Source organism: Scyliorhinus canicula, chromosome 17 (assembly GCF_902713615.1).
Source record: "Scyliorhinus canicula chromosome 17, sScyCan1.1, whole genome shotgun sequence".
NCBI lineage: Eukaryota > Metazoa > Chordata > Chondrichthyes > Carcharhiniformes > Scyliorhinidae > Scyliorhinus > Scyliorhinus canicula.
Window position 1 is genome coordinate 1818652 of NC_052162.1, and position 27935 is coordinate 1846586.

Consider the following 27935-nt stretch of genomic DNA (forward strand, 5'->3'; position numbering starts at 1 on the left):
CATCTGATCCAGTAAGAGGGGAAAGTCTAGTTGAGGAAGAAAGGAAGAGGGGTGGTTTGCTGGTACACTTCTCTGCACATCTGACAAGGGCGAGACATATTTTCCATGCAGGAAGTGTGGGCTTTGAAGAAATGTGCTGTATAACTTATTTAGTTTCCTGAAAGGTGCGAGATGACAAGAGATTGAATGTTGCGCCCTGGCAACTGCACTGTGATAGAGGAGACGGTGCTGACAGTGTCTGCACTGGTCGATAATATGAACGAAACGTCAAACAAGTTAACTGAGCCACGGAAGGTTTGTGAACACCAGCCCTCTGTCTCTGTGCGGGTGTTAATCTACCTGATCACTGCCCTACTGCTTGGACACATGGTTACAAGCGCCTTGCTATATGTCTACTTTTCAATGAAACTTGACAAGGTGAGCAAAGTTGAAGAGCTTCTTTAGTCCAGGTGTTGCATTGGTGATGTTTTTTAATATAAATTGAACGGCTCTTTTTATTAACTTTAATATTCTCTGGGCAGAGTGCTCTCCTTTTTTTTTATCCGTCTGCAAAGTTGGATTGAATATTGAAATGTCATTAAATTCAGGGGAATGCACAGAAGCCACGTTAGTGAGTTATTCTAGGATGTTTCAGATATCAGCCAGCAAAACACCAGCCTGCTCAGGATGTAGCTGGAGAGGCGATGGTCATCTTTAACCATCACTGTCTGGAGGGCAATTAATAAATGAGAAAAATGTGGAACTGGTTACACAACTGTATCTCCGAAAGATTCCTCTGTCCTGTTTATGAGTGACATTAGAGAGAGAGGAGGATGTTTCTATATGTCTGTCCATTCCAGAATCTTATTACATTCAGAAATCAATTAGTTAGTATTGGGGAGTGGGTCAGCCAAAGATTGATGGAAATGTAACTGTTGTTATCGAGTTTTCAAACTCTTTCACTGGCATGAGGTATTTTCACACATTTTTCTTTTGTTACCCCCCCTTCAAAAGGTTCAGGAAATTGTGAATGCGGATCCAGAATATACGTTCCTGCGCAGTATAAAACGATGTGAAAATAAGGTTGAAAAGAGCAATATTTTTTGTGATGGTACAAGATCCGAACTACAGCATCTTATTCAGAAGGTAAAGGTTTTGCACAGTAAACCCTTCCAACCAGGAATTCTGTTGATGAAATAGACAAAAGTACTTTCTGGAGACCTGGAGATGGTTTGATTAGTGTGGTCACTTTGCTGATCTTTTGATCTCTAAACATGTTTATTAAAACTAGGTCAACTGCAAAAACAAATGTTTGTTTCTGCTTTTCAAGATTGCCTCGTGTGGCAGCCACATCTTAAATATTAAATTAGTTTCAGAGATCCATCGATCAGACCATTGATCAAGATTACTGGAATAAACACTCAGCATTAAACCAATGGACATGTTGGTAAAAATATCGGTTAATGTGCGAGTGTGTAGAATTGAGGATTGTTCAAACAACAAGAGAAATGACAAATAATACCTTGGAATTTGAGTGGCTGGAGCAGAGGGGGTGTAATGCCAACTCAAGCCCAAACAACATGAAACATTAGGTTTGGAATGTTTTATTTGATTTTATTTGATGTTGGACATCTTCTACAAAACCTTGTTCCAGAGGAGAAATGGAACCCAATAGGGGGACTTTGCGAATTGTACAGAACGCAGGCTGGGTAGTGCTGAGGGAGTGCTACACTGTCGCATGCGTTCTCCTTTAGCTAAGATCTTCTTCTGAGATGGATATTAGCGACCAATGGAAGAAGAGCCCACATTCGTTCCTCAACTAACTTCACCAAAATTATCCATGAGCTGGGGTCCACCCTGTTCCAGGGGGTGTAATTCTGAGATGCAATGGGTGCCATATAAATGCAGCATGTTCCATCCATGGATTGTGGATTGAATGGACGTTATTCCATAATTCGCCTTCTTGGGTACATTTTCCTTTGTAGATATCTGCCAGAAGGGGAAACTGTGAGTTACACAGATATTTAAAAGCATTGTTAGTGTTTATTGTAAGCAGAGATTAAAAAGGAAAGTGGTAAACATGGTAAAATGATTGAGAGAGGCTTGGTGGGAGGTCGATGGGCTGAATGGCCTTCTCTCTGATTCGGCATGCTAACTTCACTATGCTAACTGTGTGATTTCTCCCCATTCAGTACCTAACCAACAACACCAGGGAACAGCTACATGGTGCAGGAGTTCCAACGCAAGAAAAACAGATAGGTATCTCACAGCTCAAAGCCATCTTTCATTAACTATATTCACCACAGGCCTGACGGAGGAGGCTAGAGAAAGTGTACCATGCCAAACTGACAATTTCTCTATTTGTATGGATTAGATTTCTAATTGTTTGTCTGATATACTATTTTTGTAAATGTGAGAGTAAGATAATGAAAATGTGAATGAAATTGGTGCTAAGTAGTCACAATGTGATCTGGTGAAGCTTTGAGGATGTCAAAGATTTGCGATTGTAAAGATCAAAGAGACAATTGTAAATTGATAAATTGATTGTCAGCAGAATGGAATTATAACATTGTTTATTACTCAGGGTCACACTGTAACTGTCTGTGTGTATTACTCAGGGTCACACTGTAACTCTGTGTTTATTACTCAGGGTCACACTGTAACTTTGTATGTATTACTCAGGGTCACACTGTAACTCTGTGTTTATTACTCAGGGTCACACTGTAACTTTGTATGTATTACTCAGGTTCACACTGTAACTCTGTCTGTGTGTATTACTCAGGGTCACACTGTAACTGTCTGTGTGTATTACTCAGGGTCAGACTGTAACTCTGTCTGTGTGTATTACTCAGGGTCACACTGTAACTCTGTCTGTGTGTATTACTCAGGGTCAGACTGTAACTCTGTCTGTGTGTATTACTCAGGGTCACACTGTAACTCTGTCTGTGTGTATTACTCAGGGTCACACGGTAACTCTGTCTGTGTGTATTACTCAGGGTCACACTGTAACTGTCTGTGTGTATTACTCAGGGTCAGACTGTAACTCTGTCTGTGTGTATTACTCAGGGTCACACTGTAACTCTGTCTGTGTGTATTACTCAGGGTCACACTGTAACTCTGTCTGTGTGTATTACTCAGGGTCACACTGTAACTCTGTCTGTGTGTATTACTCAGGGTCACACTGTAACTCTGTGTGTATTACTCAGGGTCAGACTGTAACTCTGTGTGTATTACTCAGGGTCACACTGTAACTGTCTGTGTGTATTACTCAGGGTCAGACTGTAACTCTGTCTGTGTGTATTACTCAGGGTCAGACTGTAACTGTCTGTGTGTATTACTCAGGGTCACACTGTAACTCTGTCTGTGTGTATTACTCAGGGTCAGACTGTAACTCTGTCTGTGTGTATTACTCAGGGTCAGACTGTAACTCTGTCTGTGTGTATTACTCAGGGTCAGACTGTAACTCTGTCTGTGTGTATTACTCAGGGTCACACTGTAACTGTCTGTGTGTATTACTCAGGGTCACACTGTAACTCTGTCTGTGTGTATTACTCAGGGTCACACTGTAACTCTGTCTGTGTGTATTACTCAGGGTCACACTGTAACTCTGTCTGTGTGTATTACTCAGGGTCACACTGTAACTCTGTCTGTATTACTCAGGGTCACACTGTAACTCTGTCTGTGTGTATTACTCAGGGTCACACTGTAACTGTCTGTGTGTGTATTACTCAGGGTCAGACTGTAACTCTGTCTGTGTGTATTACTCAGGGTCACACTGTAACTCTGTCTGTGTGTATTACTCAGGGTCACACTGTAACTGTCTGTGTGTATTACTCAGGGTCACACTGTAACTCTGTCTGTGTGTATTACTCAGGGTCACACTGTAACTGTCTGTGTGTATTACTCAGGGTCACACTGTAACTCTGTCTGTGTGTATTACTCAGGGTCACACTGTAACTGTCTGTGTGTATTACTCAGGGTCAGACTGTAACTCTGTCTGTGTGTATTACTCAGGGTCACACTGTAACTCTGTCTGTGTGTATTACTCAGGGTCAGACTGTAACTCTGTCTGTGTGTATTACTCAGGGTCACACTGTAACTCTGTCTGTGAGTATTACTCAGGGTCAGACTGTAACTCTGTCTGTGTGTATTACTCAGGGTCACACTGTAACTCTGTGTGTATTACTCAGGGTCACACTGTAACTCTGTGTGTATTACTCAGGGTCACACTGTAACTCTGTGTGTATTACTCAGGGTCAGACTGTAACTGTGTGTGTGTATTACTCAGGGTCAGACTGTAACTGTCTGTGTGTATTACTCAGGGTCACACTGGAACTCTGTGTGTGTATTACTCAGGGTCACACTGTAACTCTGTCTGTGTGTATTACTCAGGGTCAGACTGTAACTGTCTGTGTGTATTACTCAGGGTCAGACTGTAACTCTGTCTGTGTGTATTACTCAGGGTCAGACTGTAACTGTCTGTGTGTATTACTCAGGGTCACACTGTAACTCTGTCTGTGTGTATTACTCAGGGTCACACTGTAACTCTGTGTGTATTACTCAGGGTCACACTGTAACTCTGTGTGTATTACTCAGGGTCAGACTGTAACTCTGTCTGTGTGTATTACTCAGGGTCACACTGTAACTGTCTCTGTGTGTATTACTCAGGGTCACACTGTAACTCTGTCTGTGTGTATTACTCAGGGTCACACTGTAACTCTGTCTGTGAGTATTACTCAGGGTCAGACTGTAACTCTGTCTGTGTGTATTACTCAGGGTCACACTGTAACTGTCTGTGTGTATTACTCAGGGTCAGACTGTAACTCTGTGTGTGTATTACTCAGGGTCAGACTGTAACTCTGTCTGTGTGTATTACTCAGGGTCACACTGTAACTGTCTGTGTGTGTATTACTCAGGGTCACGCTGTAAATCTGTCTGTGTGTATTACTCAGGGTCACACTGTAACTCTGTCTGTGAGTATTACTCAGGGTCAGACTGTAACTCTGTCTGTGTGTATTACTCAGGGTCACACTGTAACTATGTCTGTGTGTATTACTCAGGGTCACACTGTAACTGTCTGTGTGTGTATTACTCAGGGTCAGACTGTAACTCTGTCTGTATGTATTACTCAGGGTCACACTGTAACTCTGTGTGTATTACTCAGGGTCAGACTGTAACTGTGTGTGTGTATTACTCAGGTTCAGACTGTAACTGTCTGTGTGTATTACTCAGGGTCACACTGTAACTCTGTGTGTGTATTACTCAGGGTCACACTGTAACTCTGTCTGTGTGTATTACTCAGGGTCAGACTGTAACTGTCTGTGTGTATTACTCAGGGTCACACTGTAACTCTGTCTGTGTGTATTACTCAGGGTCACACTGTAACTCTGTCTGTGTGTATTACTCAGGGTCACACTGTAACTCTGTCTGTGTGTATTACTCAGGGTCACACTGTAACTCTGTCTGTGTGTATTACTCAGGGTCACACTGTAACTCTGTGTGTGTATTACTCAGGGTCACACTGTAACTCTGTGTGTGTATTACTCAGGGTCACACTGTAACTCTGTGTGTATTACTCAGGGTCACACTGTAACTGTCTGTGTGTATTACTCAGGGTCACACTGTAACTCTGTCTGTGTGTATTACTCAGGGTCACACTGTAACTGTCTGTGTATTATTCAGGGTCACACTGTAACTCTGTCTGTGTGTATTACTCAGGGTCACACTGTAACTGTCTGTGTGTATTACTCAGGGTCAGACTGTAACTCTGTCTGTGTGTATTACTCAGGGTCAGACTGTAACTCTGTGTGTGTATTACTCAGGGTCAGACTGTAACTCTGTCTGTGAGTATTACTCAGGGTCACACTGTAACTCTGTCTGTGTGTATTACTCAGGGTCAGACTGTAACTCTGTCTGTGTGTATTACTCAGGGTCACACTGTAACTCTGTCTGTGAGTATTACTCAGGGTCACACTGTAACTCTGTCTGTGTGTATTACTCAGGGTCAGACTGTAACTCTGTCTGTATGTATTACTCAGGGTCAGACTGTAACCCTGTGTGTATTACTCAGGGTCACACCGTAACTCTGTCTGTGTGTATTACTCAGGGTCACACTGTAACTGTCTGTGTGTATTACTCAGGGTCAGACTGTAACTGTCTGTGTGTATTACTCAGGGTCAGACTGTAACTCTGTGTGTGTGTATTACTCAGGGTCAGACTGTAACTCTGTGTGTATTAGTCAGGGTCACACTGTAACTCTGTCTGTGTGTATTACTCAGGGTCACACTGTAACTCTGTGTGTGTATTACTCAGGGTCAGACTGTAACTCTGTCTGTGTGTATTACTCAGGGTCAGACTGTAACTCTGTCTGTGTGTATTACTCAGGGTCACACTGTAACTGTCTGTGTGTATTACTCAGGGTCAGACTGTAACTCTGTCTGTGTGTATTACTCAGGGTCACACTGTAACTCTGTCTGTGTGTATTACTCAGGGTCAGACTGTAACTCTGTCTGTGTGTACTACTCAGGGTCACACTGTAACTGTCTGTGTGTATTACTCAGGGTCACACTGTAACTCTGTGTGTATTACTCAGGGTCACACTGTAACTGTCTGTGTGTATTACTCAGGGTCACACTGTAACTCTGTCTGTGTGTATTACTCAGGGTCACACTGTAACTGTCTGTGTGTATTACTCAGGGTCACACTGTAACTCTGTGTGTATTACTCAGGGTCACACTGTAACTGTCTGTGTGTATTACTCAGGGTCACACTGTAACTCTGTCTGTGTGTATTACTCAGGGTCACACTGTAACTGTCTGTGTGTATTACTCAGGGTCACACTGTAACTCTGTGTGTGTATTACTCAGGGTCACACTGTAACTGTCTGTGTGTATTACTCAGGGTCACACTGTAACTCTGTCTGTGTGTATTACTCAGGGTCACACTGTAACTGTCTGTGTGTATTACTCAGGGTCACACTGTAACTCTGTGTGTATTACTCAGGGTCACACTGTAACTCTGTCTGTGTGTATTACTCAGGGTCAGACTGTAACTCTGTGTGTGTATTACTCAGGGTCACACTGTAACTCTGTGAGTATTACTCAGGGTCAGGCTGTAACTCTGTCTGTGTGTATTACTCAGGGTCACACTGTAACTCTGTCTGTGTGTATTACTCAGGGTCACACTGTAACTCTGTCTGTGTGTATTACTCAGGGTCACACTGTAACTGTCTGTGTGTATTACTCAGGGTCACACTGTAACTCTGTCTGTGTGTATTACTCAGGGTCACACTGTAACTGTCTGTGTGTATTACTCAGGGTCAGACTGTAACTCTGTCTGTGTGTATTACTCAGGGTCAGACTGTAACTCTGTCTGTGTGTATTACTCAGGGTCACACTGTAACTGTCTGTGTGTATTACTCAGGGTCAGACTGTAACTCTGTCTGTGTGTATTACTCAGGGTCAGACTGTAACTCTGTCTTTGTGTATTACTCAGGGTCAGACTGCAACTCTGTCTGTGTATTACTCAGGGTCACACTGTAACTCTGTGTGTATTACTCAGGGTCACACTGTAACTGTCTGTGTGTATTACTCAGGGTCAGACTGTAACTCTGTCTGTGAGTATTACTCAGGGTCACACTGTAACTGTCTGTGTGTATTACTCAGGGTCAGACTGTAACTCTGTCTGTGTGTATTACTCAGGGTCACACTGTAACTGTCTGTGTGTATTACTCAGGGTCACACTGTAACTCTGTCTGTGTGTATTACTCAGGGTCAGACTGTAACTGTCTGTGTGTATTACTCAGGGTCAGACTGTAACTCTGTCTGTGTGTATTACTCAGGGTCACACTGTAACTCTGTGTGTATTACTCAGGGTCACACTGTAACTGTCTGTGTGTATTACTCAGGGTCACACTGTAACTGTCTATGTGTATTACTCAGGGTCACACTGTAACTGTCTGTGTGTATTACTCAGGGTCACACTGTAACTGTCTGTGTGTATTACTCAGGGTCACACTGTAACTGTCTGTGTGTATTACTCAGGGTCACACTGTAACTGTCTGTGTGTATTACTCAGGGTCACACTGTAACTGTCTGTGTGTATTACTCAGGGTCACACTGTAACTGTCTGTGTGTATTACTCAGGGTCACACTGTAACTGTCTGTGTGTATTACTCAGGGTCACACTGTAACTGTCTGTGTGTATTAGTCAGGGTCACACTGTAACTGTCTGTGTGTATTACTCAGGGTCACACTGTAACTGTCTGTGTGTATTACTCAGGGTCACACTGTAACTGTCTGTGTGTATTACTCAGGGTCACACTGTAACTCTGTCTGTGTGTATTACTCAGGGTCACACTGTAACTGTCTGTGTGTATTACTCAGGGTCACACTGTAACTCTGTGTGTGTATTACTCAGGGTCACACTGTAACTGTCTGTGTGTATTACTCAGGGTCACACTGTAACTCTGTCTGTGTGTATTACTCAGGGTCACACTGTAACTGTCTGTGTGTATTACTCAGGGTCACACTGTAACTCTGTGTGTATTACTCAGGGTCACACTGTAACTCTGTCTGTGTGTATTACTCAGGGTCAGACTGTAACTCTGTGTGTGTATTACTCAGGGTCACACTGTAACTCTGTGAGTATTACTCAGGGTCAGGCTGTAACTCTGTCTGTGTGTATTACTCAGGGTCACACTGTAACTCTGTCTGTGTGTATTACTCAGGGTCACACTGTAACTCTGTCTGTGTGTATTACTCAGGGTCACACTGTAACTGTCTGTGTGTATTACTCAGGGTCACACTGTAACTCTGTCTGTGTGTATTACTCAGGGTCACACTGTAACTGTCTGTGTGTATTACTCAGGGTCAGACTGTAACTCTGTCTGTGTGTATTACTCAGGGTCAGACTGTAACTCTGTCTGTGTGTATTACTCAGGGTCACACTGTAACTGTCTGTGTGTATTACTCAGGGTCAGACTGTAACTCTGTCTGTGTGTATTACTCAGGGTCAGACTGCAACTCTGTCTGTGTATTACTCAGGGTCACACTGTAACTCTGTGTGTATTACTCAGGGTCACACTGTAACTGTCTGTGTGTATTACTCAGGGTCAGACTGTAACTCTGTCTGTGAGTATTACTCAGGGTCACACTGTAACTGTCTGTGTGTATTACTCAGGGTCAGACTGTAACTCTGTCTGTGTGTATTACTCAGGGTCACACTGTAACTGTCTGTGTGTATTACTCAGGGTCACACTGTAACTCTGTCTGTGTGTATTACTCAGGGTCAGACTGTAACTGTCTGTGTGTATTACTCAGGGTCAGACTGTAACTCTGTCTGTGTGTATTACTCAGGGTCACACTGTAACTCTGTGTGTATTACTCAGGGTCACACTGTAACTGTCTGTGTGTATTACTCAGGGTCACACTGTAACTGTCTATGTGTATTACTCAGGGTCACACTGTAACTGTCTGTGTGTATTACTCAGGGTCACACTGTAACTGTCTGTGTGTATTACTCAGGGTCACACTGTAACTGTCTGTGTGTATTACTCAGGGTCACACTGTAACTGTCTGTGTGTATTACTCAGGGTCAGACTGTAACTGTCTGTGTGTATTACTCAGGGTCACACTGTAACTGTCTGTGTGTATTACTCAGGGTCACACTGTAACTGTCTGTGTGTATTACTCAGGGTCACACTGTAACTGTCTGTGTGTATTACTCAGGGTCACACTGTAACTGTCTGTGTGTATTACTCAGGGTCACACTGTAACTGTCTGTGTGTATTACTCAGGGTCACACTGTAACTGTCTGTGTGTATTACTCAGGGTCACACTGTAACTCTGTCTGTGTGTATTACTCAGGGTCAGACTGTAACTCTGTCTGTGTGTATTACTCAGGGTCACACTGTAACTCTGTCTGTGTGTATTACTCAGGGTCAGACTGTAACTCTGTCTGTGTGTATTACTCAGGGTCAGACTGTAACTCTGTCTGTGTGTATTACTCAGGGTCACACTGTAACTCTGTGTGTATTACTCAGGGTCACACTGTAACTGTCTGTGAGTATTACTCAGGGTCACACTGTAACTGTCTGTGTGTATTACTCAGGGTCACACTGTAACTGTCTGTGTGTATTACTCAGGGTCAGACTGTAACTGTCTGTGTGTATTACTCAGGGTCACACTGTAACTCTGTGTGTATTACTCAGGGTCACACTGTAACTGTCTGTGTGTATTACTCAGGGTCAGACTGTAACTGTCTGTGTGTATTACTCAGGGTCACACTGTAACTCTGTGTGTATTACTCACTGACCAGGGCACAGATTAGAAGTGGTTTCCACAAATGTTGACCAGTCAAAGTGGCAGCTGTGGGGTCTCTCAGGCCATTGGAGACCCCTAGGTGGTTGGGGCAGGGCAGAGTTGCACCCTGCAACTCCCTCTGGCACCCAGGCACCATGGTATTGTCAGCCTGGCACCCTGGAAGAGACACTGCTTGGGTGCCAGCATAGCTGTGCCCAAATTGGCACTGCCAGGGATTGGGCCCGGTGGTGGGCCTTACCAAATGGTGGGGGCGTTAGGGGGTGATCCTGGGGGCCTCCCCAAGGTTGTGGGGTGGGGGCCGCGATAACGGGGCGGAGGCTGAAGGGAGGGGGTGGAAAAGTCAGAGTTGCTGAGCACCACAGATTTCTGCTGTTCCCATGACATTGCAACACATTAATGAAGCATTTGGGTTTTTACCGCAGCCCCGTTTATACCGGCTCTTATTGTAACGGAATCCAAACTCTGTGGCTGCTATGGTGGGATTTGAGTTAATATCTCTTGACTATTAGACTCTGCCCTAAGTAGCAAATAACTATTTGGTAAAAAGTCTCAGTAGTAGATTGCAGTTGTCCCAACAATTATTATCCAGCTCAAGTTAGAGTCAGTGGGTTTGCTGCTTTGAATGGGGTTTTGAAACCTCCTTTGATCTGCCGTTAAATGATGCTGTCTGCTAACTTACATTGAAATGTGTAGGCCACAGCGCTCCCTCAGTGCACACAGTGACCATCAACATTTGCATTTATACCGCAGGGAAATCCAAAATGGGGACAGTTTGTGAAACTGTGAAGCCACTGACACAGGGCTCTGGTTAACGTGTGTTGTGTGCCAGGTTAGTGAGGGAGGTGCACACATTTCTGCTCAAGAACAAAGAGACTTTCTGCCCTGCCTGGATAATTCTTACATTGTGCAATGTGTTAGTGGAACGTGGGCAGCATTTATAACCGAGTCCCCAGTTACTCTGAAGGCAATAACGAAAGATGGAATCAGGCCCAGTCAGACTGGTTAGCATCAGCAGATACATCTCCCTCTGAGGTATCTCAGTGAACCAATTGGTTTTTTTCAGCAGTTCCGTTTATCGTCAGATTTCTTAAACACAATTTCATAACTTAAACTCATCATCTCTGAGATTTCAATCCACGACCATAGTTATTAATTTACCAGACCCAATAATGATAAAACCCTAACAAGTACCTCAGAAACATGTGTGTAATGCAACCCATTAAGTGATAATCATAGAATCATAGAATTCCTACAGTGCAGAAGGAGACCATTTGGCCCATCGGGTCTGCATCGACCTTTCAAAAGAGCACCTGACCTCGGCCTACACCCCCACCCTAACCCATAACCCCACCTAACCGTTGGACACTAAGGGGCAATTTAGCTTGGCCAATCCACCTAACCCACACATCTTTGAATTTCTCTGCTGCAGTTCGACATTGCGCTATGAAATAGACTGACTACAGAATGGACATCAGTGTCATAGTTTGGTATGGTTCAGTATGGTTTAAAGAACAAAGAACAAAGAACAAAGATAATTACAGCAGAGGAACAGGGCCTTCGGCCCTCCCAGCCTGCGCCAATCCAGATCGGCTTTAGTATGGTTTAGTATGGGTTGGTATGGGTTGGTATGGTTTGGTATGGTTTGGTGTAGTCCGGCATGGTTTGGCATGGTTTAGTATGGTTTGGTATGGTTTATTATGCTTTGGCATGGTTTGGTATATTTGGTATGGTTTGGTATGGTTTGCTATGGTTTGCTATGGTTTAGTATGATTTAGTATGGTTTGGTATGGTTTATTATGGTTTGGTATGGTTTGGTATGGTTTGGTATAGTTTAGTATGGGTTGGTATGGTTTGGTATGGTTTGGTATAGTTTAGTATGGGTTGGTATCGTTTGGTATGGTTTGGTATGGTTTAGTATGGTTTAGCATGGGTTGGTATGGTTTGGTATGGTTTAGCATGGGTTGGTATGGTTTGGTATGGTTTAGTATGGTTCGGTATGGTTTGGTATGGGTTGGTATGGTTTGGTATGGTTTGGTATGGTTTAGTATGGTTTAGTATGGTTTAGCATGGGTTGGTATGGTTTGGCATGGTTTAGCATGGGTTGGTATGGTTTGGTATGGTTTAGTATGGTTTGGTATGGGTTGGTATGGTTTGGTATGGTTTGGTATGGTTTAGTATGGTTTAGTATGGTTTAGCATGGGTTGGTATGGTTTGGTATGGTTTAGTATGGTTTAGTATGGTTTAGTATGGTTTAGTATGGTTTAGAATGGGTTGGTATGGTTTGGTATGGTTTAGTATGGTTTGGTATTGGTTGGTATGGGCTGGTATGGTTTGGTATGGTTTGGTATGGTTTGGTATGGTTTAGTATGGTTTAGCATGGGTTGGTATGGTTTGGTATGGTTTAGTATGGTTTAGTATGGTTTAGCATGGGTTGGTATGGTTTGGTATGGGTTGGTATGGTTTGGTATGGTTTAGTATGGTTTGGTATGGGTTGGTATGGTTTAGTATGGTTTATTATGGTTTGGTATGGCTTGGTATGGTTTGGTATGGTTTGGTATAGTTTAGTATGGGTTGGTATGGTTTGGTATGGTTTAGTATGATTTAGTATGGTTTGGTATGGTTTAGTATGGTTTAGTATGGTTTAGCATGGGTTGGTATGGTTTGGCATGGTTTAGCATGGGTTGGTATGGTTTGGTATGGTTTAGTATGGTTTAGCATGGGTTGGTATGGTTTGGCATGGTTTAGCAGGGGTTGGTATGGTTTGGTATGGTTTAGTATGGTTTGGTATGGGTTGGTATGGTTTGGTATGGTTTGGTATGGTTTAGTATGGTTTAGTATGGTTTAGCATGGGTTGGTATGGTTTGGTATGGTTTAGTATGGTTTAGTATGGTTTAGTATGGTTTAGTATGGTTTAGAATGGGTTGGTATGGTTTGGTATGGTTTAGTATGGTTTGGTATTGGTTGGTATGGGCTGGTATGGTTTGGTATGGTTTGGTATGGTTTGGTATGGTTTAGTATGGTTTAGCATGGGTTGGTTTGGTTTGGTATGGTTTAGTATGGTTTAGTATGGTTTAGCATGGGTTGGTATGGTTTGGTATGGGTTGGTATGGTTTGGCATGTTTGGTATGGTTTGGTATAGTTTGGTATGGTTTATTATGCTTTGGTATATTTGGTATGGTTTTGTATGGTTTGGTATGGTTTAGTATGGTTTAGTATGGTTTAGTATGGTTTGGTATGGTTTGGTATGGTTTATTGTGGTTTGGTATGGCTTAGTATGGTTTGGTATGGTTTAGTATGGTTTGGTATGGTTTGGTATGGGTTGGTATGGGCTGGTATGGGTTGGTATGGTTTGGTATGGTTTGGTATGGTTTGGTATGGGTTGGTATGGGCTGGTATGGGTTGGTATGGTTTGGTATGGTTTGGTATAGTTTAGTATGGGTTGGTATGGGTTGGTAAGGTTTGGTATGGTTTGGTATAGTTTAGTATGGTTTGGTATCGTTTGGTATGGGTTGGTATGGTTTGGTATAGTTTAGTATGGGTTGGTTTGGTTTGGTATGGGTTGGTATGGGTTGGTAAGGTTTGGTATGGTTTGGTATAGTTTAGTATGGGTTGGTATGGGTTGGTATGGGTTGGTATGGTTTGGTATGGGTCGGTATGGTTTGGTATAGTTTGGTATGGTTTGGTATGGGTTGGTATGGGTTGGTATGGTTTGGTATGGGTTGGTATGGTTTGGTATGGTTTGGTATGGGTTGGTATGGTTTAGTATGGTTTGGTTTGGTTTGGTATGGTTTAGCATGGTTTAGTATGATTTAGTATGGTTTGGTATGGTTTGGTATGGTTTAGTATGTTTTGGTATGGTTTGCTATGGTTTGGTATGGTTTAGTATGGTTTAGTATGGTTTGGTATGGTTTAGTATGGTTTAGTATGGTTTAATATGGTTTGGTATGGTTTAGAATGGTTTAGCATGGTTTAGTATGGTTTAGAATAGTTTAGTATGGTTTGGTATGGTTTAGTATGGGTTGGTATGGTTTAGTATGGTTTGGTATGGTTTAGTATGGTTTGGCATGGTTTGGTATGGTTTGGTATGGTTTAGTATGGGTTGGTATGGTTTAGTATGTTTACTATGGTTTAGTATGGTTTGGCATGGTTTGGTATGGTTTAGTATGGTTTAGTATGGGTTGGTATGGTTTAGTATGGTTTACTATGGTTTAGTATGGTTTGGCATGGTTTGGTATGGTTTGGCATGGTTTAGTATGGGTTGGTATGGTTTTGTATGGGATGGTATGGTTTAGTATGGCTTAGTATGGTTTGGTATGGTTTGGTATGGTTTAGTATGGGTTGGTATGGTTTAGTATGGTTTAGTATGGTTTGGTAAGGTTTGGTATGGTTTGGTAAGGTTTGGTATGGTTTAGTATGGTTTGGTATGGTTTAGTATGGTTTGGTATGGTTTGGTATGGTTTCGTATGGTTTGGTATGGTTTAGTATGGTTTAGTATGGTTTGGTATGGTTTAGTATGGTTTGGTATGGTTTCGTATGGTTTGGTATGGTTTAGTATGGTTTAGTATGGTTTGGTATGGTTTAGTATGGTTTGGTATGGTTTCGTATGGTTTGGTATGGTTTGGTATGGTTTAGTATGGTTTGGTATGGTTTGGTAAGGTTTGGTATGGTTTAGTATGGCTTGGTATGGTTTGGTATGGTTTAGTATGGTTTGGTATGGTTTAGTATGGTTTGGTATGGTTTAGTATGGCTTGGTATGGTTTGGTATGGTTTAGTATGGCTTGGTATGGTTTAGTATGGCTTGGTATGGTTTAGTATGGTTTGGTATGGTTTAGTATGGCTTGGTATGGTTTAGTATGATTTGGTATGGTTTAGTATGATTTGGTATGGTTTAGTATGGCTTGGTATGGTTTGGTATGGTTTAGTATGGTTAGCATTATTCTGACACTGGCTTTCTGTTCTTCTGCTGATTCACCTGCTGCAGATCTCGACTTAAATTATTTGGACTGGATACTGTGTCCCGCTGTGCCAGATTTCTGGTTCAGCACACTGGTGGGGTGCTGTCTTTCGCTGGCTGATCAATGGGGTTTCCCATTGTGGGGCAGCCCCACGCTTTCGGGAAGCTCCCAGGCTGCCCACAAAATGTAGAATCCCAGCGGCGGAGAGCCCAGCCCCTTCATTTTGTTCAAGAAGCGAAGTAGACGGAAACCAGGGAATTACAGATCAGTGAGTCTCACATCAGTGGCTGGGAAATTATTGGACAATCTGAAGGACAAATCCTGTTGGAGGTGCAAGGTTTGATCAGGGGCAGTCCGTATCGCCTTATCTGGGCGGCACGGTAGCACTGTTGCTTCACAACTTCAGGGTCCCAGGTTCGATTCCCGGCTGGGTCACTGTCTGTGCGGAGTCTGCACATTCTCCCCCTGTCTGCGTGGGTTTCCTCCGGGTGCTCCGGTTTCCTCCCACAAGTCCCAAAAGACGACCTGTTAGGTGAATTGGACATTCTGAATTCTCCCTCTGTGTACCCGAACAGGCGCCGGAATGTGGCGACTAGGGGCTTTTCACAGTAACTTCATTGCAGTGTTAATGTAAGCCTACTTGTGACAATAAAGATTATTATTCAAAATCTGGGGGGGGGGGAAATTTGGCAGCACAGTGGTTAGCACAGTGGTTAGCACAGTTGCTTCACAGCGCCAGGGTCCCAGGTTCGATTCCCGGCTTGGGTCACTGTCTGTGCGGAGTCTGCACTTTCTCCCTGTGTCTGCGTGGGTTTCCTCCGGGTGCTCCGGTCTCCTCCCACAGTCCAAAGACGTGCAGGTTAGGTGGATTGGGCATGCTAAATTGCCCTTAGCGTCCAAAAACAAAAGTTAGGAGGGGTTATTGAGTTACGGGGATAAGGTGGACTCGATAGGCCGAATGGCCTCCTTCTGCACTGTATATTCTATGTTCTATTTAAGTGGATTAGTGCAGATTGGAGTAGTATTTTTCTGTCAGTGCAGGCTTGATGGGCTGAAGGGCCTGCCATGCACTATATGATTTTAGGATTAAGATGCTTTACGTGCTTTTCCCAAATGCTCAATCCTAAATATCTGTTCCTAACATGTGCTTTGTTGCTGATCCCATTTAAGACTCATGGGAGTGCCTGTGACAGGCGAAGGACACATCAGCCAAGGAAGTAAAATTAGCAAATGCTGGATAAATTCAGCAGATCTGGCAACATCTGTGGAGAGAGAAATGGACTTCATGTTTTGAGTCCGCATGGCTTCTTCAGAGCTGAGTCCAGCGAATTGGCCCCTCCAAGGCTACCTTCCAAAGTTTGGAGCGCTCAGCATTCAGGCTGAGGAAGACTATTATTGACAGGAGCGTACAGTTATTTCTCAGTTTAGGAGGGACTGCAGAGTGATTTCCTGAACTAACGATATTTAACACGTGGTGCAGAACCGACTTGTAGCATTGTCTCAGGCTGAGTCTGTCACTCTCCAGAAGGCTCCACTGGTTTTTGTTCCTGCATTCACTGGAGCTCAATATCTTGCTTCCTTCTGACTTCCTGCCATCTTCTCCGTGGTGACAAAATGATATATTGGCCACATCGATAATTGCAGCTTCACTCACCCTCTGCATGTGTCAGGTGGTTGTGAGTTCAAACTCCACTCAAAAGACTTTTTTTTTAAATCGATGTTGACACAACAGTGAAGGGGCTGCACAGCCTCGGATGACACTTTAAACTGAGCCCCTCTCTTCCCTCTCAGGAGGAGCAGAGGAGTTATCCCGGCGTCCTCATCAAAAATCAATATTTAACCCCTGAATCAACATTGCCATTACAGATTTTCTGGTTGTTATCACATTATTGCTGTGTGCATATTGGTTGTTGCATTTCCTACATTTAAACAGTGACGACACTTCACAAAGTATTTTGCTCGGCTGTAAAGTGCTTTGGGATTTCCTAAGGGTGTTAAAGATGCTATGGAAAAGCAAGTTATACAGAGAAATGCAGCAGGTTTTGAAGACTACCTGTAGTTATCAAGTGTGACACAGTTTTTAAGTTTGCACCAATGTTGTTTGTCTTGATATTTAGGTAACCATCACACCACAATAACCAACAGCGTCGACAACCCTCGTCGAACTGCAGCACATCTCATTGCTACAAATAAAGCTGAAAATATACCAGGTAAGATGCACGAATTACCTGAAAGATTGCTTCACCAGCGGCAGAGTGTGATTGTGACAGGTTTACACAGGTTGTGTTAGAAATACAGACCAAGGAAGTTATAAATGAAAAAAGTCAATGGGAAATGCTCATGAATGTAAAATTTCCAATAGATTGAAACAGATTAAGGTGATTGCCATTATAATTCATATATTGGGCTGGCTTCTCCGATCTCCCGGGGGTCAGAGAATCGCCCGGGGCCGGCGTCAATCCCGCCCCGCCACATGTATACTATTATACACGACACATGTATACATGACCAGTGCATGGTCAGATCCCAGTGAATAGTCACAGCCCAGTGCATGGTCACAGCCCAGTGAATGGTCAGATCCCAGTGCATGGTCAGATCCCAATGAATGGTCAGATCCCAGTGAATGGTCAGATCCCAGTGCATGGTCACAGCCCAGTGCATGGTCACAGCCCAGTGCATGGTCACAGCCCAGTGCATGGTCACAGCCCAGTGCATGGTCACAGCCCAGTGCATGGTCAGATCCCAGTGCATGGTCAGATCCCAGTGCATGGTCAGATCCCAGTGCATGGTCAGATCCCAGTGCATGGTCAGATCCCAGTGCATGGTCAGATCCCAATGAATGGTCAGATCCCAGTGCATGGTCAGATCCCAATGAATGGTCAGATCCCAGTGCATGGTCAGATCCCAATGAATGGTCAGATCCCAGTGCATGGTCACAGCCCAGTGCATGGTCAGATCCCAGCCTTGGGAGGTCGATTAGCATCTTGAAATGAATTTTAAATGAATGTGTTTCAGAATGAAAATGATTCATAGCCTTAGAGCTGTGTTACTTGTTGAAAGTGAAGAGAATTTGCAGGTCTTATCCACACCAAACCATTTTTGTGCTATTCGGATGTAAGATGTCAATGGAACACATTTTTAGCATCAGCATGAAGTAGTTTCGGGTCAGCTGCAGTGTGAGGTGCGAGTATTGTTCCTGCGCCGCTCTCACACAATTGCTTTAACCTCAGCCAGAACCTCAGAAGTGTCTACTGTACTATCGCGACCTTTCTCATTTCACAGCTCAGCCCCGAGGGACCTCTGAGTCAGGCTGTCAAACTCCACCACATTGCAGGCAGGGTTCCTCCCTCAGCTTTTTACAACTGGTGGCCACAGGATCTCCAGGTCAGGCAGGCAGAATGTGGGGCAAAATGTGGGGCAGATTGTGAGGCAGATGCAATTCCAGAGTCACACTGCCCATTCCCCCCATTGCCCCGTCACTGCCCATTACCCCCATTGCCCCATCACTGCCCATTACCCCATTGCCCCATCACTGCCCATTACCCCATTGCCCCATCACTGCCCATTACCCCCATTGCCCCATCACTGCCCATTACCCCCATTGCCCCGTCACTGCCCATTACCCCCATTGCCCCATCACTACCCATTACCCCCATTGCCCCGTCACTGCCCATTACCCCCATTGCCCCATCACTGCCCATTACCCCCATTGCCCCATCACCGCCCATTACCCCCATTGCCCCATCACTGCCCATTACCCCATTGCCCCATCACTGCCCATTACCCCCCATTGCCCCATCACTGCCCATTACCCCCATTGCCCCGTCACTGCCCATTACCCCCATTGCCCCATCACTGCCCATTACCCCCATTGCCCCGTCACTGCCCATTACCCCCATTGCCCCGTCACTGCCCATTACCCCCATTGCCCCATCACCGCCCATTACCCCCATTGCCCCATCACTGCCCATTACCCCCATTGCCCCATCACCGCCCAATAACCCCATTGCCCCATCACCGCCCATTACCCCCATTGCCCCGTCACTGCCCATTACCCCCATTGTCCCATCACAGCCCATTACCCCATCCCATTGCCCCGTCACTGCCCATTACCCCCATTGCCCCATCACTGCCCATTACCCCCATTGCCCCGTCACTGCCCATTACCCCCATCGCCCCATCACTGCCCATTACCCCCCATTGCCCCGTCACTGCCCATTACCCCCATTGCCCCGTCACTGCCCATTACCCCCATTGCCCCGTCACTGCCCATTACCCCCATCGCCCCATCACTGCCCATTACCCCCATTCCCCGTCACTGCCCATTACCCCCAATGCCCCGTCACTGCCCATTACCCCCATTGCCCCGGCACTGCCCATTATCCCCATTGCCCCATCACTGCCCATTCCCCCCATTGCCCCATCACTGCCATTACCCCCATTGCCCCGTCACTGCCCATTACCCCCATTGCCCTGTCACTGCCCATTACCCCCATTGCCCCGTCACTGCCCATTTACCCCCATTTCCCCATCACTGCCCATTCCCCCCATTGCCCCGTCACTGCCCATTTACCCATTGCCCTGTCACTGCCCATTACCCCATTGCCCCATCACTGCCCATTACCCCCATTGCCCCATCACTGCCCAGTACCCCCATTGCCCCATCACTGCCCATTACCCCCATTGCCCCGTCACTGCCCATTACCCCCATTGCCCTGTCACTGCCCATTACCCCCATTGCCCCGTCACTGCCCATTTACCCCCATTGCCCCATCACTGCCCATTCCCCCCATTGCCCCATCACTGCCCATTACCCCCATTGCCCTGTCACTGCCCATTACCCCCATTGCCCCGTCACTGCCCATTACCCCATTGCCCCGTCACTGCCCATTTACCCATTGCCCTGTCACTGCCCATTACCCCATTGCCCCATCACTGCCCATTACCCCCATTGCCCCATCACTGCCCAGTACCCCCATTGCCCCATCACTGCCCATTACCCCCATTGCCCCGTCACTGCCCATTACCCCCATTGCCCCGTCACTGCCCATTACCCCATTGCCAAATCACTGCCCATTACCCCCATTACCCCATCACCGCCCATTACCCCCATTGCCCCATCCCTGCCCATTACCCCCATTGCCCCCGTCACTGCCCATTACCCCCATTGCCCCGTCACTGCCCATTACCCCCATCGCCCCATCACTGCCCATTACCCCCATTGCCCTGCCACTGCCCATTCCCCCCATTGCCCCATCACTGCCCATTACCCCCATTGCCCCGTCACTGCCCATTACCCCCATTGCCCCGTCACTGCCATTCCCCATTGCCCCGTCACTGCCCATTACCCCCATCGCCCCATCACTGCCCATTACCCCCATTGCCCCGTCACTGCCCATTACCCCCATTGCCCCATCACTCTGGCGAGAGTGCAGAAAAGGTTGACAAGAATAATAATAATTTAAAAAATAATAACCTTTTATTGTCACAAGTATGAAGTTACTGTGAAAAGCCCCTAGTCGCCACATTCCGGCACCTGTTCAGGTAAGTTGGTACGGGAATTGAACCCGCGCTGCTGGCCTTGTTCTGCAAAGAATGGTTCCAGGGATGAGAAACTTCAGTGATGAGGATAGATTGGAGAGGTTGGGACCGTTCTGCTTGGAGAGAAGAAGGCCGAGAGGAGATTAGATCGAGATGTTCAAAATCAGGAGGGGACTGGACAGAGCAGACGGGGAGAAACTGTTCCCGCTGGTAAAAGGATCAAGAACGAGAGGGAACAGATTTTAAATGATTTGCAAAAGAAGCAAATGTAATGCGAGGAAATTCTTTTTTACCCAGCGAGGGATTGGGATCTGGAATGTACGGCCTGGAGGTGTGGTGGGAGCAGGTTCAATCGAGGCGTTCCGGAGAGCATTGGGTGGTTATTTGAATAGAAACAATGTGCAGGGGTACGGGGAAAAGGCAGGAGAATGGCACTGAGTCACGATGCTTGTTTGGACAGACGGTGCTGACATGATGGGCTGAATGGCCTCATTCTGCACCGTAACAATTCTGTGATTCGGTGACTGCTGAAATCATGGTTCAATTCACTCTTGGCATTTCATTAGTTGGCATTTAACAATCAAGATTTAGGACAGGAAAGGCGAATTAGAAAGACAATTGCACACAAAAAGTCAAACATTTAAGAGTCTAGTGTTTGTCTCACTGTGATTCTAGTCATCAGCCTGTGACAATTTGTTTACATTATTATATGTCCTGTATAATAGTGTACACGTATCCTGTATAATAGTGTACACATGTCCTGTATAATAGTATACATGTGTCGTGTATAATAGTATACATGTGTCCTGTATAATAGTGTGCATGTGTCCTGTATAATAGTGTACATGTGTCCTGTATAATAGTGTACACGTATCCTGTATAATAGTGTACACATGTCCTGTATAATAGTATACATGTGTCGTGTATAATAGTATACATGTGTCGTGTATAATAGTGTGCATGTGTCCTGTATAATAGTATACATGAATCCTGTATAATAGTGTGCATGTGTCCTGTATAATAGTGTGCATGTGTCCTGTATAATAGTATACACGAATCCAGTATAATAGTGTGCATGTGTCCTGTATAATAGTGTGCATGTTTCCTGTATAATAGTGTACACGTGTCCTGTATAATAGTGTACACATACCCTGTATAATAGTGTACATGTGTCCTGTATAATAGTGTACATGTGTCCTGTATAATAGTGTACATGTGTCCTGTATAACAGCGCATTCTATAACAGTTGACTTTCTTTCCTTCCATTAGATTCTGCCTTTCCTCGTAAAAAAGGACAACCAATAAAACAGTGGATGGCACAAGGCTTTCCCGCTTTTACACACAACATAAACTATACCAGTGGTAAGCTAGTTATAACCCAGCCCGGATTTTACTATGTGTATTGCCAGGTTAGTTTCCGACTAACCAATAACGTCACTGACGACACATCCAGCGTCCCATTTCTTCAGTACATCTACTTACAAAGAATAGAGGAACAAACGACTCTACTAATGAAGGCATCCAAAACACCAGTCGACAAAAAGCAAACTGCTAGTTTCAACTCAGTCAATCAAGGAGGAGTGTTTGAGTTAAAAACAGGAGACAAGTTATTTGTAACTGTTACTCAGGCAGACCTGCTTAGTTATGATAGAGCCACTTACTTTGGCATCTTTCACCTTTAACTCCTCTGTTAAAGTGTGATGTAAGGTTTGCTAGAAAATCGGTTCTGTTTCCTGACAGCTCAGTTTGCCTGCTTTGAAACTACCCCCCCCCCCCCCCCCCCCCGCAGAGTTTTCCCAAAGGAATCTGCAAGATTTCATACTTTTACAGCCACAACAACATATTCCAACTTTTCAACATTTCTTAATCACTCCTTTCGGCGGCAGGTTCCGAGGTAAATTAAACCCCACTTTATTCTTTTAGGGTTTTCTATGGAAATGATGAAAAATGGCCGATCTTACAGATCAGCATCCTAAAAACATCAGCGATATTCAGTAGGAGCAGTTCCGCAAACTCCTACTCATTTACTCACATGGACTTTCCACTTCAGTCACACGTGCAGGAAACTGATAGTGAAATAAATAAATGTTCCCTTGATCAAGACTCAGGTATTTCAGGCCACAGTTTACCAGTCAGTGTTAACCTTTACCCCAGACCTGCAATTGGCCATTTATGACATGTGCTTCAGGTTGATTCTGGGTATGAGCCACAGTCCCATTCTCAGAATCACCATCAGCTGTGTTCAAAATGGTCATTTAAGCAAATAATAATAATCTTTATTAGTGTCACAAGTAGGTTTACGTTAACACTGCAATGAAGTTACTGCGAAACGCTGCTTCCCTTTAAATGTCCAGCTTTTTTGGGGGGTGGGTGGAGGGGGTGTGTTTTGCTTCACCGAATTTCTGATTAAACCTACACTGTTTAGCAAGGACTGATTTGAAGTGTTGACTTGAGATGGTTGATAAATGCATCCTGTCAGAGACGCAGCCTCCAGTAAACACAAAACCACAGGCCACCAGCACTGGGGCAAAGCTACTTACGAGTGAGCATTGTCTGCACTGCATGGTCCTCTGCTCTTCGTGCCTCAACAGAACAAACTGTCAGCAAGTATATAGAGGAGTGAATATTGATGAGCTAGCGTTGAGGGAAAATTTAGGAGTACCTCACTGCAGCGCACTGGTTTATTTCTAACGTGAGGGGACCATCATTATTGTAAAACCCATATCCACGGGGCGGCACAGTGGTTAGCACTGCTGCCTCACAGCGGCAGGGTCCCGGGTTCGATTCCGGTATCGGGTGACTCTGTGTGCGGAGTCTGCACTTTCTCCCCGCGTCTGCGTGGGTTTCCTCCAGTTTCCTCCCACAGTCGAAAGATGTGTAGGTTAGGTACATTGGCCATGCTAAATTGCCCTCAGTGTCCAAAAGGTTTGGTGGGGCTACTGGGTTACGGGGTGGGGTGGAGTGGTGAGTTTAAGTGAGGTGCTCTTTCGTAAAAGGCCGGTGCAGGCTCGATAAGCCAAATGGCTTCTTTCTGCACTGTAAATTCTACGATTCCACATTCATCATCTTTCAAAATGTCATGACAATAATATTATTCTTATAGTCTGCATACAGCATTGTATTTGAAAAGGCGCATTAAACGCCTCAGTAACTTCACAGATAAACAGCTTTAAATAGACTCATTCTATTCCATTATTCCTCTGAAGTGGTTTGACAATAGAAGCGATTCATGTTTGATAAGGTGGAACCCAACCATAGGCACCCAGGAAGTGAAGCTTTTAAATAACGTGTTACCACTTCAGCACTTCTTGCTAAACAAAATTTGCTCTTGCAAAAGTAACTTTCCTCCTAAATTTGTCACTAACTTCATTCTACATCAACAAGATAGACCCAACTGTCCCGTGTAATAAATCTCCACAGCACAATGGAGTTTGTACATTGTCCTTCAATCAAACCAAACTCTGCTGATCTTCGGTGTGTGATCTTCACCGCAGGAAGCACCTGTCAGCCAATGCACTGGAAAAGCAGAAGACTTTGCAGGGGTCCGTTTTTTGCACAAAGCACTAATTATTCCCATTATCCCCGTCCTGGGAAAAGTGTGTCAGGCGGTTAACAGTTGCAAGTGTTACTGTGAGCTCTGTGCTGTCATGAATGTTTGCAAGGATGTTAAAATGGCACTCTGAATCTCAATGTACATTTCAGTCCCTTCTGAAAATGTTTTCTGTTGCATCTTATTTATCATTTTCTGGAACAGGATTAATTAAATTGCACTTGTGAAGTTTATAATTATAAGAGCAGGCTTACACATATTTCTGTCTGTGTACATGAGGGGAGTTGTATTTTTCTGAGTGTTTTGAGTATTTTGTACAGCAAATAAATTCCGACAAATATTCCTAACTGAGTGACTACAATACTTTTGCAATTGTCAGTGTTACCTGTTGTTTAATAATATTAAGATTAACCTATTTATTTGATTAAATTGTTCACATTTCATGAATAGTTTTACAGTATTGCTTATTTTTGTCAATATTTATATAAGAAATGTTACCTTTGAATAAAATTGAGCTATTTTTCATGTAAAACACAGAAACAAATAAAGATTCTCTTTTTTCCTCCGATTGGGTGTTGGAAAGTTTTCCTACTTTTAAGTGAGAGTTGATTGAATGTTCACATCAGTTCACATCAGTTTGTGTTCTCTTTGGTGGGTTGGTTGACAGATCAGAACCTTCCAAACTAGAACCCAATGCAGAGCAAAGAATCAGAGAATATAACAGAGCAGAAGGAGGCCAATCTGCCCATCAGGTCTGTGCTAGCTGCTTGGTGAAACTATCCAATCAGACCCACTCACTGCTCTTTCCACATGTCCCTGTAAACTTTCCCTTTCGAATAATTAACCAATCTCTGATTGAAAGGTCCGATTGAGTCTGCTTCCTGTCTGTTCAGGCAACACATTCCAGATTGCAACAACACACTGTGCAACTTCTATCTGTCACCTCTCTTCAATCTGTGCCCCCTGGTCAGTGAACCTGCTGACCAGAATTCTCTGGTCATTGGGATTCACTTCTCCTGCTGGCAGAGCGCCCACTTGGCGGGATTCCTGGTGGCGTTGGGTGGTTACAATAGGAAATCCTATTGACAAACAGCGGGAGGATGAAATCTCACCTCCATCCAACGGCACCCTGCCCAGAAACACGCGGCTGGGTGGCACTGTGGCACAATGGTTAGTACTGCGGCCTCAATGCCAGGGACCCGGGTTCAATTTGAGCCTTTGGTGACTGTGTGGAGTCTGCACATTCTCCCCGTGTCTGCGTGGGTTTCCTCCGGGTGCTCCGGTTTCCTCCCACAGTCCAAAGATGTGAAGGGTAGCTGGATTGGCCATGATCAATTGCCCCTTTGTGCACCCCCAAAACTGTAAGGGGTTATTGGGATAGGGCGGGGAGTGGGCCTGGGTGGGGTGCTGCTTTAGAGGGTGGGTGCAGACTCGATGGGCTGAATGGCCTCCTTCTGCACTGTTGGGATTCTATAAACCAGAAAATCCCACCTAATTTCTCCCTTGCTACTCAATCAAAACTCTTCATGGTTTTGAACATCACTATTAAATGTTCCCTTAATCTTCTCTGCCCCATGGAGAAAAGTCGCTGGGTGGGATCCTCCACTTGCCGACTCCGATTCCGTAATCGCTGATCGGGCGGAAAGTCCCTGTTTGCGACCAAATCGGGGGCGGTGCCTGTTTGTGGATGCTCCGCCCCCTCCAAAACAGCGTCATCGAGGAGCCCGCCGTACGCCGTTGTGACGGCCTCAGGACGTTACCCAAAGGCCCTCCCCCGATGCCCCTCCCCCGCTGGACCGGGTTCCCGACCCGCGCGGTGGTCTCAGCGGTCAGGAACCCAGCGTGGCGACTCTGGAATGTGTCCGGCACTGCCACAGTCAGGCAGGAGCCGAGCTGCTGGCCGGGGGGGGGGCTTCGGCGAGGGCTGGTCGGACTGGTGCAGGGTGGCCAACGGGTGATGGGGGGGGGGGTGTCCAGGAGGGCTCTATCTGGCAGCTCGTGTCCACACTTGACCGGCGCTATGTTGCATGGTGCATCCTCCACAAGCCATCGCCATGTGCGCACACAGCCACTGACCGGCCATTCTCCGGCCGTTTATATCGGGAACGCCGTGCGTTTTATGTGGCGCGGCTGTTAGCCTCTCACCACTCGCAGGATCGGTGGGGGGGGCCTCACTGGTTTTTCCCACGTAAAACTCCACGGATCCTCCTGACATATTCCTAAAAGCGGAGAATCCAGCTCCCTGGTTCTCCAAGTTCTTTGTGTAGATCCGTTAACGTGCGCAATGTTTTCTTAACCAGTCAGCATTCCTCAGGAAACACACACATATATTCCTCATGGCTGAGACGGAAACATGTTTGAGTTGAGCTGAGTCCGCATCAGAATTCCAATGATTGGTTTATACTGTGGTGGAATGTTCCACAGCCTGTGTTCCTCCAAAGGTGTACCCCTCCCGGGAATCGGGGTCTGAGGCAGAGGAAACTGCTGGATATAGAGTGGGAAGTGGAATGAGAGTGTGGATGAGGTAGCCGGTTCCAAATAGACGTCGCACTAGCAGGAAGAGGAGGCTGACATGGGGATTGAAAGGTGGGGTGGGGGGGGGGGGGGGGGGGGGTGATGCTGTTGACAGGCGAATGAGGGTTCACAGTTACGAAAGGAACGCAACATGGTAAAAATAAAAGAGGTTGTCAACTCTCCCTAAAGTTAGAGCGTACCCAGCCTGAGATGGAAACTCTACCTGACAGAAGGTATGAAATATTGTCACCCACTCTCAGTTCCACCTTATCTAGAATCTTGCTCTGTGCACACACGTGGAAGGTAACGATTCTCATTCCTCTACACGGCATATTCTCACAAACGACATTTCAATCATATTTTCCCCCACTGCCCATACATGGAAAATGCTCCAAGGTAACGCAATGCATTATTACAGAACAGCTTTCAGAGACTGCCCTAATCTTCACTCACCATTGCACGAACATGTGAAAGGAAAAATTATGTTATAAAAGATTAGGGGGGGAACAGTAGACTGAACAGTATGACTGGGAAGTTCCTAATGTGACCATACCACTGACTGCACAACTTCATTGAAATCTATACAGGGGTAGCTACAACATTAAGAAATACAAAAGTATTTGTATTTATTTGGTGCCTTTAATAATAATAATATTTATTGTCACAAGTAGGCTTACATTAACACTACAATGAAGTTACTGTGAAAATCTCCTAGTCTCCACACTCCGGCACCTATTCGGGTCACAGAGGGAGAATTCAGAATGTTCAATTCACCTAACAGCCCGTCTTTCGATACTTGTGGGAGGAAACCGGAGCACCCGGAGGAAACCCACGCAGACACGGGGAGAACGTGCAGACTCCGCACAGACAGTGACCCAAGCCGGGAATCGAACCTGGGACCCTGGAGCTGTGAAGTAACAGTGCTAACCACTGTGCTACCACCTCAGAACGTTCCATAGTTTTTTTTACAACCAATGATGTACTTCTGAAATGACCAACATCAGTGAAGCATTTTACTCCTGGCTCTTCAAGAACTTTGCAATGTTTTATTACTTTAAAGATATTATATAAACA

The 27935-nt window shown here is 45.2% G+C and overlaps 1 protein-coding gene across 1 annotated transcript; it reads left to right on the plus strand.

Annotated features, from left to right (window-relative positions):
- Positions 1-23669, plus strand: LOC119952480 (CD40 ligand-like). Its single transcript, XM_038776273.1, has 5 exons — positions 1-417; positions 994-1125; positions 2172-2238; positions 17374-17466; positions 22067-23669. Exons 1-5 carry the CDS (start codon positions 187-189, stop codon positions 22477-22479), a joined length of 936 nt encoding a protein of 311 aa, XP_038632201.1. The 5' UTR covers positions 1-186; the 3' UTR covers positions 22480-23669.
- Positions 23670-27935: the final 4266 nt, after the last annotated feature.